This window comes from Lithobates pipiens, unplaced genomic scaffold (genome assembly GCF_037356315.1).
Source record: "Lithobates pipiens isolate NorthernLeopardFrog02 unplaced genomic scaffold, aLitPip1_a1.2 Scaffold_1, whole genome shotgun sequence".
NCBI lineage: Eukaryota > Metazoa > Chordata > Amphibia > Anura > Ranidae > Lithobates > Lithobates pipiens.
The window spans coordinates 223,450,144-223,465,023 of NW_027507685.1; the positions used below are offsets into that span (position 1 = coordinate 223,450,144).

At 52.5% G+C, this 14,880-nt stretch overlaps 1 protein-coding gene across 1 annotated transcript in view; it reads left to right on the plus strand.

Annotated features, from left to right (window-relative positions):
* Positions 1 to 1,753: 1,753 nt before the first annotated feature.
* The window catches only part of SLC44A4 (solute carrier family 44 member 4), a 144,982-nt gene continuing 131,855 nt past the window's right edge, over positions 1,754 to 14,880 (plus strand). The window contains exon 1 of the mRNA XM_077483486.1: positions 1,754 to 1,867. Within this exon, the coding sequence (XP_077339612.1) occupies positions 1,852 to 1,867 (16 nt within the window). The 5' untranslated portion in view covers positions 1,754 to 1,851. The remainder of the gene's footprint in view (positions 1,868 to 14,880) is intronic.

The following is a 14,880-nucleotide window of genomic DNA, read 5'->3' on the forward strand; positions in this document are numbered from 1 at the left end:
TCCTGCTGGAAGGTGAACCTCCACCCCAGTCTCAAGATTTTTATAGACTCAAACAGGTTTTCTTCTAGGATTGTCCTGTATTTGGCTCCATCCATCTTCCCATCAACTCTGACCAGCTTCCCTGTCCCTGCTGAAGAAAAGGTGATGCCACCACCATGTTTCACAGTGGGGATGGTGTGTTCAGGGTGTTAGTTTTGCACCACACATAGTGTTTTGTTTTTAGGCCAAAAAGTTAAATTTTGGCCTCATCTGACCAGAGCACCTTCTTCCACATGTTTGCTGTGTCCCCCACATGGCTTCTCAGAAACTACAAATGGGACTTCTTATGACTTTCTTTCAACAATGGCTTTCTTCTTTTCACTCTTCCATAAAGGTCAGATTTGTGGAGAGTACGACTAATAGTTGTCCTGTGGACAGATTCTCCCACCTGAACTGTGGATCTCTGCAGCTCCTCCGGAGTTATCATGGGCCTCTTGGCTGCTTCTCTGATTAATGCTCTCCTTGCCCGGCCCGGTCAGTTTAGGTGGATGGACATGTCTTGGTAGGTTTGCAGTTATGCCATACTCTTTCCATTTTCAGATGATGGATTGAACAGTGCTCAGTGAGATGTTCAAAGCTTGGAATATATTTTAAAACCTAACCCGGTTTTAAACTTCACAACTTTATCCCTGACCTGTCTGGTGTATTCCTTGGCCTTCATGATGCCGTTTGTTCACCAAGGTTCTCTAACAAATCTCTGAGGGCTTCACAGAACAGCTGTATTTACACTGAGATGAAATTACACACAGGTGGACACTATTTACTAATTAGGTGATTACTCAAGGCAATTGGTTCCACTAGATTTTAGTTGGGGGTATCAGAGTAAGGCCCCTTTCACACGTGCGGACCGTATATCCATATTTCATCCATCCGTTTTCGGATGAAATACAGACATACATGAATCCCTATGGGATGAACATCCGCAGACGCCTGATATCATCCATCTCCGCTATGCTCCGACTCTGCAGACGGAGGAAAATCCTATTTTTCTATCAGTCTGCAGAGCGGATCGGATGAACATGGACAGATGGTCTATGTTCATCTGATCCCCCATAGAGGAGAGCGGAGATCTGACAGTGTGCAGGGACCGCCCTGTCATCTCCCGGCTCAGCGGGGATCAACTGAGCGATCCCCGCTGAGGAAACAGATGTTCACGGGGCGGATCATCACGGATCCGTCCCGCGTGAAAGGGGCCTAAAGGGAGCTGAATACAAATACACGCCACGCTTTTCACATATTTGTAAAAAAAAAAAAAAAAATGAAAACCATTTATCATTTTCCTTCCACTGCACAATTATGTGCCACTTTGTGTTGGTCTATCACATAAAATCCCAATAAAATACATTTACATGTTTGGTTGTAACATGCCAAAATGTGGAAAATTTCAAGGGGTATGAATACTTTTTCAAGGCACCTGATGGTATGCTCAGTGCTGGGTGGATGGTGTGCTCAGAATTCTCAGTGCTGGGTGGAAGGTGTGCTCAGAATTCTCAGTGCTGGGTGGGTTTGCTCTCTCTCTCTGTATATCTCGGTGTGCTCAGTATTCTCAGTGCTGGGTGGTGCGCGGTATGCTCGGTACTGGATGATGAGCGGTGTGCTCGGTGCTGGAAATAATCTCTGTCCATCTCGGTCAGTAATCAGTACACAACTCCTTGGAGTCTAGCAGGAGAAGAGGGCGTGTACCGAGTAAAAGGGCGGAGTTAACTACAGGTGAGAACGGGGCGTGGTTAGGTGCAGGGGCGGGGCAAGCAAGTCTGCGGGTACCTGACTGGATTACCGGGAGTCGGCGAGAGCGGACGGGGCACCGGGAAGATGGCGGAGGAATACGGTAAGTGTGCCCTCCATACACCTCTTATTATATCCACCTTCCGGACGGAGGAGTCTCCTCACATCTCACTCATTATACTGATCTCCTCATACCGAGATATGTCTGTCAGTGTACTCACCTGTGTCCTACCTACCTCTGTATATACAGGGCTACTACCTGTCCTCCCATACACCCTTATATAAACCTGTCCTCATATACATCCCCATACAACTCTCTATTCCCTCCTCCCATCTATAACACCTTCCAAGATCTCCTATTCATACATCAGTAATAACTCACTACATCACCTGTCCCCCCCCCTCCCTTCCTTCCTTCATCACCTGTCCCCCCCTTCCTTCCTTCATCACCTGTCCCCCCCTCCCTTCCTTCATCACCTGTCCCCCCCTCCCTCCCTTCCTTCATCACCTGTCCCCCCCCCTCCCTCCCTTCCTTCATCACCTGTCCCCCCCTCCCTCCCTTCCTTCATCACCTGTCCCCCCCTCCCTCCCTTCCTTCATCACCTGTCCCCCCCCCCTCCCTCCCTTCCTTCATCACCTGTCCCCCCCTCCCTTCCTTCATCACCTGTCCCCCCCTCCCTTCCTTCATCACCTGTCCCCCCCTCCCTTCCTTCATCACCTGTCCCCCCCTCCCTCCCTTCCTTCATCACCTGTCCCCCCCCCCCCTCCCTCCCTTCCTTCATCACCTGTCCCCCCCTCCCTCCCTTCCTTCATCACCTGTCCCCCCCTCCCTCCCTTCCTTCATCACCTGTCCCCCCCCCCTCCCTCCCTTCCTTCATCACCTGTCCCCCCCTCCCTTCCTTCATCACCTGTCCCCCCTCCCTTCCTTCATCACCTGTCCCCCCTCCCTTCCTTCATCACCTGCCCCCCCCCCTCCCTACATCACCTGTCCCCCCCTCCCTTCCTACATCACCTGTCCCCCCCCTCCCTTCCTTCATCACCTGTCCCCCCTCCCTTCCTTCATCACCTGTCCCCCCCTCCCTTCCTTCATCACCTGTCCCCCCCCCTCCCTACATCACCTGTCCCCCCCTCCCTTCCTACATCACCTGTCCCCCCCCTCCCTTCCTTCATCACCTGTCCCCCCTCCCTTCCTTCATCACCTGTCCCCCCTCCCTTCCTTCATCACCTGCCCCCCCCCTCCCTACATCACCTGTCCCCCCCTCCCTTCCTACATCACCTGTCCCCCCCCTCCCTTCCTTCATCACCTGTCCCCCCCTCCCTTCCTTCATCACCTGTCCCCCCCTCCCTTCCTTCATCACCTGTCCCCCCCTCCCTTCCTTCATCACCTGTCCCCCCCTCCCTTCCTTCATCACCTGTCCCCCCCCTCCCTTCCTTCATCACCTGTCCCCCCCTCCCTTCCTACATCACCTGTCCCCCCCTCCCTTCCTACATCACCTGTCCCCCCCCTCCCTTCCTACATCACCTGTCCCCCCCTCCCTTCCTACATCACCTGTCCCCCCCTCCCTTCCTACATCACCTGTCCCCCCCTCCCTTCCTACATCACCTGTCCCCCCCTCCCTTCCTACATCACCTGTCCCCCCCCCTTCCTGCCTACATCACCTGTCCCCCCCCTCCCTTCCTTCCTACATCACCTGTTCCCCCCTCCCTTCCTTCATCACATGTTCCCCCCCTCCCTTCCTACATCACCTGTCCCCCCCCTCCCTTCCTCCCTTCCTTCCTACATCACCTGTCCCCCAACCTCCCTCCCTTCCTACATCACCTGTCCCCCCTCCCTTCCTCCCTACCTCCCTACATTCCTTCCTACATCACCTGTCCCCCCCCCCCTCCCTTCCTTCCTACATCACCTGTCCCCCCCCCCCTCCCTTCCTTCCTACATCACCTGTCCCCCCCTCCCTTCCTACATCACCTGTCCCCCTCCTCCCTTCCTACATCACCTGTCCCCCTCCTCCCTTCCTACATCACCTGTCCCCCTCCTCCCTTCCTACATCACCTGTCCCCCTCCTCCCTTCCTACATCACCTGTCCCCCTCCTCCCTTCCTACATCACCTGTCCCCCTCCTCCCTTCCTACATCACCTGTCCCCCCCTCCTCCCTCCCCGGATTACCTGTCCTCCCTCCCCGGATTACCTGTCCTCCCTCCCCGGATCACCCGTGTTTCATACCCCCCCCTCCCCGGATCACCCGTGTTTCATCCCCCCCCCCCCCGGATCACCTGTGTTCCCCCCCCCCCTCCCCGGATCACCTGTGTTCCCCCCCCCCCTCCCCGGATCACCTGTGTTCCCCCCCCCCTCCCCGGATCACCTGTGTTTCCCCCCCCTCCCCGGATCACCTGTGTTTTCCCCCCCTCCCCGGATCACCTGTGTTTCCCCCCCCCCTCCCCGGATCACCTGTGTTTCCCCCCCCCCTCCCCGGATCACCTGTGTTTCCCCCCCCCCTCCCCGGATCACCTGTGTTCCCCCCCCCCTCCCCGGATCACCTGTGTTCCCCCCCCCTCCCCGGATCACCTGTGTTCCCCCCCCCTCCCCGGATCACCTGTGTTTTCCCCCCCCCCTCCCCGGATCACCTGTGTTTCCCCCCCCCCCCCTCCCCGGATCACCTGTGTTTCCCCCCCCCCCTCCCCGGATCACCTGTGTTTCCCCCCCCCCCCCTCCCCGGATCACCTGTGTTCCCCCCCCCCCCCCCTCCCCGGATCACCTGTGTTCCCCCTCCCCGGATCACCTGTGTTTCCCCCCCCCTCCCCGGATCACCTGTGTTTCCCCCCCCCCTCCCCGGATCACCTGTGTCCCCCCCCCCTCCCCGGATCACCTGTGTTTTCTCCCCCCCCCCGGAGATCACCCGTGTTTCTCCCCCCCCCCCGGAGATCACCCGTGTTTCTCCCCCCCCCCCCCCGGAGATCACCCGTGTTTCTCCCCCCCCCCCCGGAGATCACCCGTGTTTCTCCCCCCCCCCTGGAGATCACCCGTGTTTCTCCCCCCCCCGGAGATCACCCGTGTTTCTCCCCCCCCCCGGAGATCACCCGTGTTTCTCCCCCCCCCCCCGGAGATCACCCGTGTTTCTCCCCCCCCCCCGGAGATCACCCGTGTTTCTCCCCCCCCCCCGGAGATCACCCGTGTTTCTCCCCCCCCCCGGAGATCACCCGTGTTTCTCCCCCCCCCCCCGGAGATCACCCGTGTTTCTCCCCCCCCCGGAGATCACCCGTGTTTCTCCCCCCCCCCGGAGATCACCCGTGTTTCTCCCCCCCCCCGGAGATCACCCGTGTTTCTCCCCCCCCCCCCGGAGATCACCCGTGTTTCTCCCCCCCCCCCCCCCGGAGATCACCCGTGTTTCTCCCCCCCCCCCCCCCGGAGATCACCCGTGTTTCTCCCCCCCCCCCGGAGATCACCCGTGTTTCTCCCCCCCCCCCGGAGATCACCCGTGTTTCTCCCCCCCCGGAGATCACCCGTGTTTCTCCCCCCCCCCGGAGATCACCCGTGTTTCATACCCCCCCCTCCCCGGATCACCCGTGTTTCATACCCCCCCCTCCCCGGATCACCCGTGTTTCATACCCCCCCTCCCCGGATCACCTGTGTTCCCCCCCCCTCCCCGGATCACCTGTGTTCCCCCCCCCCTCCCCGGATCACCTGTGTTCCCCCCCCCCTCCCCGGATCACCTGTGTTCCCCCCCCTCCCCGGATCACCTGTGTTCCCCCCCCCCTCCCCGGATCACCTGTGTTCCCCCCCCCCCCTCCCCGGATCACCTGTGTTCCCCCCCCCCCTCCCCGGATCACCTGTGTTCCCCCCCCCCCCTCCCCGGATCACCTGTGTTTCCCCCCCCCCCTCCCCGGATCACCTGTGTTTCCCCCCCCCCCTCCCCGGATCACCTGTGTTTCCCCCCCCCCTCCCCGGATCACCTGTGTTCCCCCCCCCCTCCCCGGATCACCTGTGTTTCCCCCCCCCTCCCCGGATCACCTGTGTTTCCCCCCCCCCTCCCCGGATCACCTGTGTTTCCCCCCCCCCCCTCCCCGGATCACCTGTGTTTCCCCCCCCCTCCCCGGATCACCTGTGTTTCCCCCCCCCCCCTCCCCGGATCACCTGTGTTTCCCCCCCCCCCCTCCCCGGATCACCTGTGTTCCCCCCCCCTCCCCGGATCACCTGTGTTCCCCCCCCCCTCCCCGGATCACCTGTGTTCCCCCCCCCCTCCCCGGATCACCTGTGTTCCCCCCCCCCTCCCCGGATCACCTGTGTTCCCCCCCCTCCCCGGATCACCTGTGTTCCCCCCCCTCCCCGGATCACCTGTGTTCCCCCCCCCCTCCCCGGATCACCTGTGTTCCCCCCCCCCCCTCCCCGGATCACCTGTGTTCCCCCCCCCCCTCCCCGGATCACCTGTGTTCCCCCCCCCCCTCCCCGGATCACCTGTGTTCCCCCCCCCCCCTCCCCGGATCACCTGTGTTCCCCCCCCCCCCCTCCCCGGATCACCTGTGTTTCCCCCCCCCCCTCCCCGGATCACCTGTGTTTCCCCCCCCCCCTCCCCGGATCACCTGTGTTTCCCCCCCCCCTCCCCGGATCACCTGTGTTTCCCCCCCCCCCTCCCCGGATCACCTGTGTTTCCCCCCCCCCCTCCCCGGATCACCTGTGTTTCCCCCCCCCCTCCCCGGATCACCTGTGTTTCCCCCCCCCTCCCCGGATCACCTGTGTTTCCCCCCCCCCCTCCCCGGATCACCTGTGTTTCCCCCCCCCCCCTCCCCGGATCACCTGTGTTTCCCCCCCCCTCCCCGGATCACCTGTGTTTCCCCCCCCTCCCCGGATCACCTGTGTTTCCCCCCCCCCTCCCCGGATCACCTGTGTTTCCCCCCCCCTCCCCGGATCACCTGTGTTTCCCCCCCCCTCCCCGGATCACCTGTGTTTCCCCCCCCCCCTCCCCGGATCACCTGTGTTCCCCCCCCCCCCCCTCCCCGGATAACCTGTGTTTCCCCCCCCCCCCCTCCCCGGATCACCTGTGTTTCCCCCCCCCCCCCTCCCCGGATCACCTGTGTTCCCCCCCCCCCCTCCCCGGATCACCTGTGTTCCCCCCCCCCCTCCCCGGATCACCTGTGTTCCCCCCCCCCTCCCCGGATCACCTGTGTTTTGGATCATTGTCATGTTGGAATGTCCAAGTACACCCCATGTGCAGCTTCCTGCCTGATGAATGCAAATGTTCCTCCAGTATTTTTTGATAACATACTGCATTCATCTTGTCATCAATTTTGACCACATTTCCTGTGTGTAGCTCTCACATCCACAAAACGTCGGCGATCCGCCTCTGTGTTTCACAGTAGGAATGGTGGACCTTTCATCATACGCCTTGCTGACTCCTCTCCTAATGTAGCGTTTATGGTTGTGGCCAAAAAGCTTAATTTTAGTCTCATCACTCCAAATGACTTTGTGACAGAAGGTTTGAGGTTTGTCTCTGTGCTGTTTGGTGTATTGTAAGTGGGATACTTTGTGGCATTTGTGTAGTAATGGCTTTCTTCTGGTGCATCTTTCTTCAAGTGCCTCCTTATTGTGCATCTTAAAACAGCCACACCACATGTTTTCAGAGAGTCCCGTATTTCACCTGAAGTTATTTGTGGGTTTTTCTTTGCATCTAGAACAATTTTCCTGACCAATTTTAGTTGGTCTACCTGACCGTGGTTTGGTTTCAACAGAACCCCTCATTTTCCACTTCTTGATTAGAGTTTGAACACTGCTGATTTGCATTCTCAATTCCTTGGATATCTCTTTATATCCCTTTCCTGTTTTATACAGTTCAACTACCTTTTCCCGCAGATCCTTTCACAATTCTTTTGCTTTCCCCATGACTCAGAATCCAGAAACCTCAGTGTGGCACTGGATGAAAGATGCAAGGGTCTGTCAGGAGTCCAGAAACTCATTGACCTTCTATACGCACACACTAATTACAAGCAAACAGATCACAGGTGAGAATGGTTACCTTTTAATAGCCATTCGAACCCCTTTGTGTCAACTTGTGTGCATGTTATCAGGACAAAATCACCAGGGTATGTAAACTTTTGATCAGGGTCATTTGGGTAGTTTCTGTTGTCACGATTAAAAGGGGTACATACATTTGATTGATATTAAATGGCTTCAGCCAAACGCTAACCATGAGTGAAAGAAATGTTTTTGTGTTATCATTCATATTCTATGAAAAATGAGCAAGAAATCATAAATTCTGCCAGGGTATGTAAACTTATGAGCACAACTGTATATTAGGAAACATATAAGATTGGCGCTAAGATCCGCACATACTGTATATAGGTTTTATTATCAGGTTATGACTGATTTCTTGAGGTGTCACCAAACAATATTTTTATGCCATGTCCCCGGTGATATCTTTTTCCATCTCCTCTTATCAGTGATCACTTGTCAGTGTTCCCTCTTCTTCTGTAAGCTTCACTGTCAGTATCCAGCGTGTGACTTTCTCCACCACCTCCTCGTCATAAACCTGCGTTGTCTCACTCCCGATCCCAGCACAACCAGTTCTACCTGTCCCCGTCCCACCTGCCCATCGCCTGTATTACATGGACCTAAGTCTGCTGCTGTGCCCCCTGTTGCTGCCAGACATCCAGGAACCGCGTACAAAGAGTGAATAAACGCTGTCTCCACAAGAAATTGGGCGCTTCTGTACCACTAATAAAGCGTGACTGCCTTTGTTTTCTCAAAGATTCAAATTAATCCTCCTAATTCCTTTGAGTTCTGCAAGTCAAAAAATGTCTCCAGAAGAGACTAGCTGCCCTAATGCTGCTAATAAAACTTGACTGCCTTTGTTTTCTCCTAGTGTTTAATGAGTCCTCCTAGTTCCTTGTTGGGGTCTACAAGTTAAAAGAACATCTCCACAAAAGACCCTCCTAGCCAGGGCTGTCTTTAATATTGATTGGACCCTGGGCAAAAATTTTCTTGGGCACCTGCCCCCCCCCCCCCCCAGATCATGCAGCAATTGTGATTGGTTGCCAGAGGTTACAGCATATCAATACTGCTTACTGACTGGTTGCTAGAGGTTACAGCGCACATTACGGCTCACAGATAAGTTGCTATAGATTACAACAAATGCTTTCTGCTTGTTATATAGAGATTACTGTACAGTAATGCTGCTCACTGATTGGTTGCTAGAGGTTACAGCACATCATCTCTTCACTGCAGGGGAGCATGATATACATATGACTGCTGCCTTTATTTACATATCAATGTCGTCGGCTGCAGCTATTTACTTAGTATTGCCACCGCTATTTACATATGAATGCCAGTTATTTACATGTAATCACAGGGCCTGCAGGTGAGTCATCTGTACACAATAGGCAGAGCTGGGCAGCATTAGTAGCAGCACTTCACACTGAGATATCGGGACACAGTACAGGACTAAAACTTCATGGGACAAGGGAATTGAAACTGGGATAGTTGGCAAGTATGAGGCAACTGCTTTGGCCCCCACAACAACGAAAGCGCCCAGGGCAGCTGCCCCTTTTGCCCTGCCTTAAAGACGGCCCTGCTCCTAGCCAGGGCTGCTGTTATAAATCACAGGGCCCCATACAGCCTATCTGACGGGCCCCCCCCTCCCCAGCCAAAAGTGACTGAGGACATTGATTTTTGTTCAGTCCCTTTCTGCACCCTCAGCTGCACAGATGAATGAATAGGAAGCGCAGTGAGACTTCCTGCTAATTCACAAATTGAATCATAGTAAACACAGTTTACTTTGCTTCAGTGATGAATGGACATAGGAGTGACTGGTACTGATCGCTCACTGTGTTCATTCAGGGAAGGAAGGGGCCAGTAAATGACAGTTACCGGCACCTTTTACCTGCTCTCCTTTCCGAAACATCCCCGAGCGTGCCCGCAGCAGCTGTTGGTGGGAGAGGGGGGGAAAGGAGCACACAGGGGGCCTGGACAGCATACGGGAGAGGCACATGTTAGAACCAATCCCCCTGAAGAAGTGCAGCTGGAGGGAGGGGGAGTAGAAAAACCTGGCAATGGTGCAGGAGGAGGCAGAAGATCGGTGTCTGCAATAAGATAGTGCAAGGCGGCCCTCATGCTCAGAAGATGCCCGGGCCCCCCCTTTGAGCTGATGGTGCCCAGTACAGAAGGTCTGGCTCTACTGCCTTATCAGCGGCCTGGCTCCTAGCCCTCCTAGTTCTTATTTCAGGAGTACAAGTCATTTAGTGAAATGAAGGTAGTGGGAAAGATTCAGTTTTTTGGCAAAAGAAACTGGGCAGGGCTTGCACCATCCAGTCCACAGGAAGGAAAACCACCAAAGTAAAACTCAAACTTTTGGGTCCCCCTGGAGTATTAGCTACAGCATATTTGCCCATTTTGACACTCTTGCCCAACAAAGCGGCATGCCATTGGCCTCTGTGGCCAGCACTCCCATCTACACCCAGTCTTTAGGGGTTGGAGTTTTTGGCCATTTTGATTGGCTGGGCTGGGATGACATAAAGTCTGCACAGGTACACTGGAGTTACTTTGTCCCAGCACTGAATCATGCCAAGACTTACGCTGAGCATGCGCAGCTCTGTATACAGCTACAGAAAAAAAAGCGCTGACAGGCAGGGAGAAGTATCTGCGACTAAAGAGACTTATGTTGTCATAAAAAAAAAAAAGCCGACCTGTCAGCAGGTTAAAAAAAAAGAAAGACTTTACATCCACTGTAAAAGCTGAGTTAATTTCTAGCAGATCAGTGGGAGCGTTCCTCTACTTGCAGGATCTTTAACCACTTCAATACCGGGCATTTTCACCCCCTTCCTGCGCAAGCCAATTTTCAGTTTTCAGCGCTGTCGCACTTTGACAATTGTGCGGTCATGCGACGCTGTACCCTAATTACATTTTTATCATTTTTTTTTCCCCACAGAGCTTTCTTTTAGTGGTATTTGATCACCTCTACAGTTTTTTTATTTTTTTGATGAACGATAAGTTTAAAAAAAAAAAACACAATATTTTTTTACTTTTTGATATAATAAATATCACAAATAAAAAAAACAAAAAAACAAAACAGTTTTCCTCAGTTTAGGCCGATATGTATTCTACATATTTTTGGTAAAAAGTAAGCGTATATTTATTGGTTTGCGCCAAAGTTATAGGGGATAGTTTTATGGCATTTTTATTATTATTATTTTTTTTTTTTTTACTAGTAATGGTGGCGGTCTGCGTTTTTTTTTTTTTTTTTTTTTTTTAATTTTATTTTTTTATTGTGACTGCGATATTGCAGCGGACACTTCGGACGCTTTTGGGACCATTGCCATTTATACATCGATCCGTGCTATAAAAATGCATTGATTACTGTATAAATGTCACTGGCAGGGAAGGGGTTAACACTAGGGGTGATCAAAGGGTTAACTGTGTGTCCTAGAGAGTGATTCTAACTGTAGGGGGAGGGGACTCACAAGGGGAGGAGACCGATCGGTGTTCCTCTGTACTAGGATCACATGATCGGTCTCCTCTCCTCCTGACAGAACGTGGAACTATGTGTTTTCACACACAGCTCCACGGTCCTGCTCGGTTAACGAGCAATCGCGGGTGCCCAGCGGACATCGTAGCTGCCGAGCACGCGCATTGGGTCTTGAGTGACGTGGCGGGTAGCCCAGGACGTCATATGACGCCCACCCAGGATGGGAGATCCCATCTGCGGGAGCGTCATACGACAGTGGGCGGGTATTGAAGTGGTTAAGGCCGGGTTAACTCTATTGTGAATTGGATGTGGGTTTCCCTGCATCCAAGTCGCATAGCAGGAGACTGTGACTGGCTCTCTATGGAGCCGGTTCACACATCTTCACAGCGGCTCCGATGCGAATTGCATAGGCGTCCTATGCGTCTTTTGGTCCGTTTCAGCCCAAAATTCGGACTGAAATTGGACCTGAAATGGTGAATCGGGAAGCACCGGAGTCCCGCTGTGAGCCTCTGCGATCTGCAGTGTGAGCCCAGCCTGAAACTCCATGTTTTATTTACTTTTAAAGGGGAACTTTACCCATAACATCCTGATAAAAAAATAATGTTCTTAAGCAAGAAACCTACATCCCACATTAATAATTATGTTACCTGGTAATTCACTTTGGATGGATTATTTATCGTCATATGGGATGCTCACAAAAATATGAAAAATGACAGGACCCATGGCTGGATGTACCCGGCGTGCCCCAGCGGATCTGGTCATGGACAGGCTTCTTGGGTTTAGTGTCGGCTGAAATGTATGGTATCGATATTATGCTGGTAATAGGGAAGTGGTTATGTAATGTTCCTATATATGTTAGAACTTTCATATAGGAGGCATTCTCTCCATGGTACTTATTCTGTTACTGAGACCCCTTTCGCCAGGGGTCCTGCCAGCAGCTTCTTTGGAGCGGTGAACTCATTGCTCCTTCACCGCTGCTCCCCATTGAAATTAATGGGGAAGAGCTGCGATATCGCCAACAAAACGCTGCTCCGGCTGCATTTTTCGGGTGGATTTAACCCCTTTTTGGCCGCTAGTGGGGGGGGGGGTCAACACCGCCCTGCTAGCAGCCAAATAGCGCAGCTAAAACGATGGTAAAGCGGCGCTAAAGATAGCACTGCTTTACCGCCGATGCTTAGGGCGGCTCGGTGTGAAAAGGCTCTAAAAATGCGTTTGACCGTGATTATGTTTGTGTATTTGCATATCGTGCCTAATGGGTGGTCGGTTTTGTTGTTTTGGGCTGTCTACATTGTAATAAAATAAGTTTTCTTTGGATAAAAAAATAAAATGAAAATGAGTAAATTGCTAATTTCCCGATCCGCGGCTGCAGAGATGGGGAAAAGTCTCACTACCTGTGATTAGCACTGCGTAGTGTCAGCTTCCTGGCGGGCTCTGCACATGCCGTATGCAAACATGCCTGAGCTCATCCTTATTGCTCCTGTTCCTTCTTGCTGGAGGCTGCCATTTTGCCAAAGCCTAGTGCCCCCTGAGTAAGGATGGGCTGCGGCGTGTTTGCAACTCCACGCGCCCGCCAGGGAGCTGACGCTACGCAGTGCTAATCGCAGGTAGTGAGACGTTTCCCCATCTCTGCAGCCGCGGATCGGGAAATGACTCGCTGCCTGTGATTAGCATTGCGCAGTGTCAGCTTCCTGGTGGGTGTGGGCACGTGGCGTTGCAATCATGCCGGAGCCCATCCTTACCCCTTGAGCAGCAGTCATTTTTTATTTATTTTTTGTCTGCATATTTTTTTATTTCCCAAACAAGACAAAAAAATAAAATACAATATATACAAGTGTATATTTCAGTTACAACCGTGAATATAGAAAAAAAAGCACAATACAACAAATCAGCACCAGTAACATGCAGAATATTGCTGCACTCCTTTGTATCTTTATTAAAGCATTAAAATCACATCACATCACAGGTATCACAGGTATGACAGGAACAAGAAAGGTAACATGTTTCCTGCTAAAGTCAGCGCTTACTCAAACCTCATCTACACATACATTGCATGAAATATATATGCATGGTGTGGTGTGGCAATTAACCAATAAATCAATTAGAAATGCATTCCCACTACACTAATGAGAGCCTATGCTCTTTGCCTTCCCATCCTAACATGTCATATAACATATAAATCAAAAAATCACTAACCAAACAGGCACACAAATCTCCTCCAACTCGTCCCCCACCAACACAGATCCAGCAGCAACTGCTGGATGACAGTGCGGGAGAACATAGGGAAGCAGACAGTCAGCCAACTACAGCAGGACACCCTCACAAACTAAGTGCACATAACGTCACAATATGAGAGATGCACACTGGGGGTTATTTGCTAAAGGAAAATCCACTTTGCACTGCAAGTGCACTTGGAAGTAAAGTCACTGTAGATCTGAGGGGGACATGCAGGAAAATAAAAAACAGCATTTTAGCTTGCACATGATTGGATGATACAATCAGCAGAGCTTCCCCTCATTTCAGATCTACCCCACAGATTTACAGCAACTGCACTTCCAAGTGCACTTGCAGTGCAAAGTGGATTTGCCTTTCGTAAATAACCCCCATAATGTTTCCTCCTCTGAAAGGCTGTGTGGCTAATAGGGAGGAGCCGAACATGCCCCCCCCCCCCCCCCCCGCGGTTCGGTTCGCACCAGAACATTCGTACGGACTTTATAACCCTAAAGTCTATGGGACTCGAGTGTTCAAAATCAAAAGTGCTAATTTTAAAGGCTAACATGAAAGATAAGGGTATCTTCAGGTGTATACTGTGCAGGAGGCACACAACACCCACTTTAACTGCTGCAGATGCCTGTATTACAGAAACAGAACACCAGCAATAAAGGGTAGCTTCAGGTGTATACTGTGCAGATGGCACACAACACCCACGGTAAGAGCGATAGGTTCCCAAGCAAAAAGACACTGTCCCCATCTTGCTCTTTCCCTGCACGCCAACACACTACGCTGGCAGCCTTTATAATGTGGGGCGTCTACTAAACCCCCTGAGCTATAATTATGGCTCTCCCCGCTTCCGGCGATGTGATTGGCCAAGCATGCGGGGTCACGGTGCATGCTTGGACAATCATGAGCCAGCAATGCACTGTGATGGCGTGGTGCATTGTGGGCCGTTCGTGCCATACGAATTGGTGCAAACGGTCCACAAAGTTCTGAATTCGCTGAACGGCCCGAGTTCGAGTCGAACACCGAGCTCATCCCTAGTGGCTAACAAGCCATTCACAGTATGCCAGAAAGTACTATAACAACTAATACAGCGGTTTGGAAAACATCAAAATATGCAAGGCGAGATAGTGTCCCAAAATTAAAAAACAAACCAAAAAATCCATAAAAACAATAAAAGATAGAAAAAAAAAATCGAAATAATCCAACAAAAAATGATCCCCTGGCACAATTCCGAACATTATAAATATATATAAATTTGTGTGCACACATCCCTCCCAACTTTTTAAGATGGGAATGAGGGACACCTATCAGCAAAAGTATGCAGGCATAGGACACACCCCCTTGCCACACCCCCTTTAAAGGAGAATACAAAAAAATGATTGGTTAAACCCACAAGTGCTTTTTTTTTAACCACTACTATTCCTTTATATTGGCTTTTGAAATTTACAAA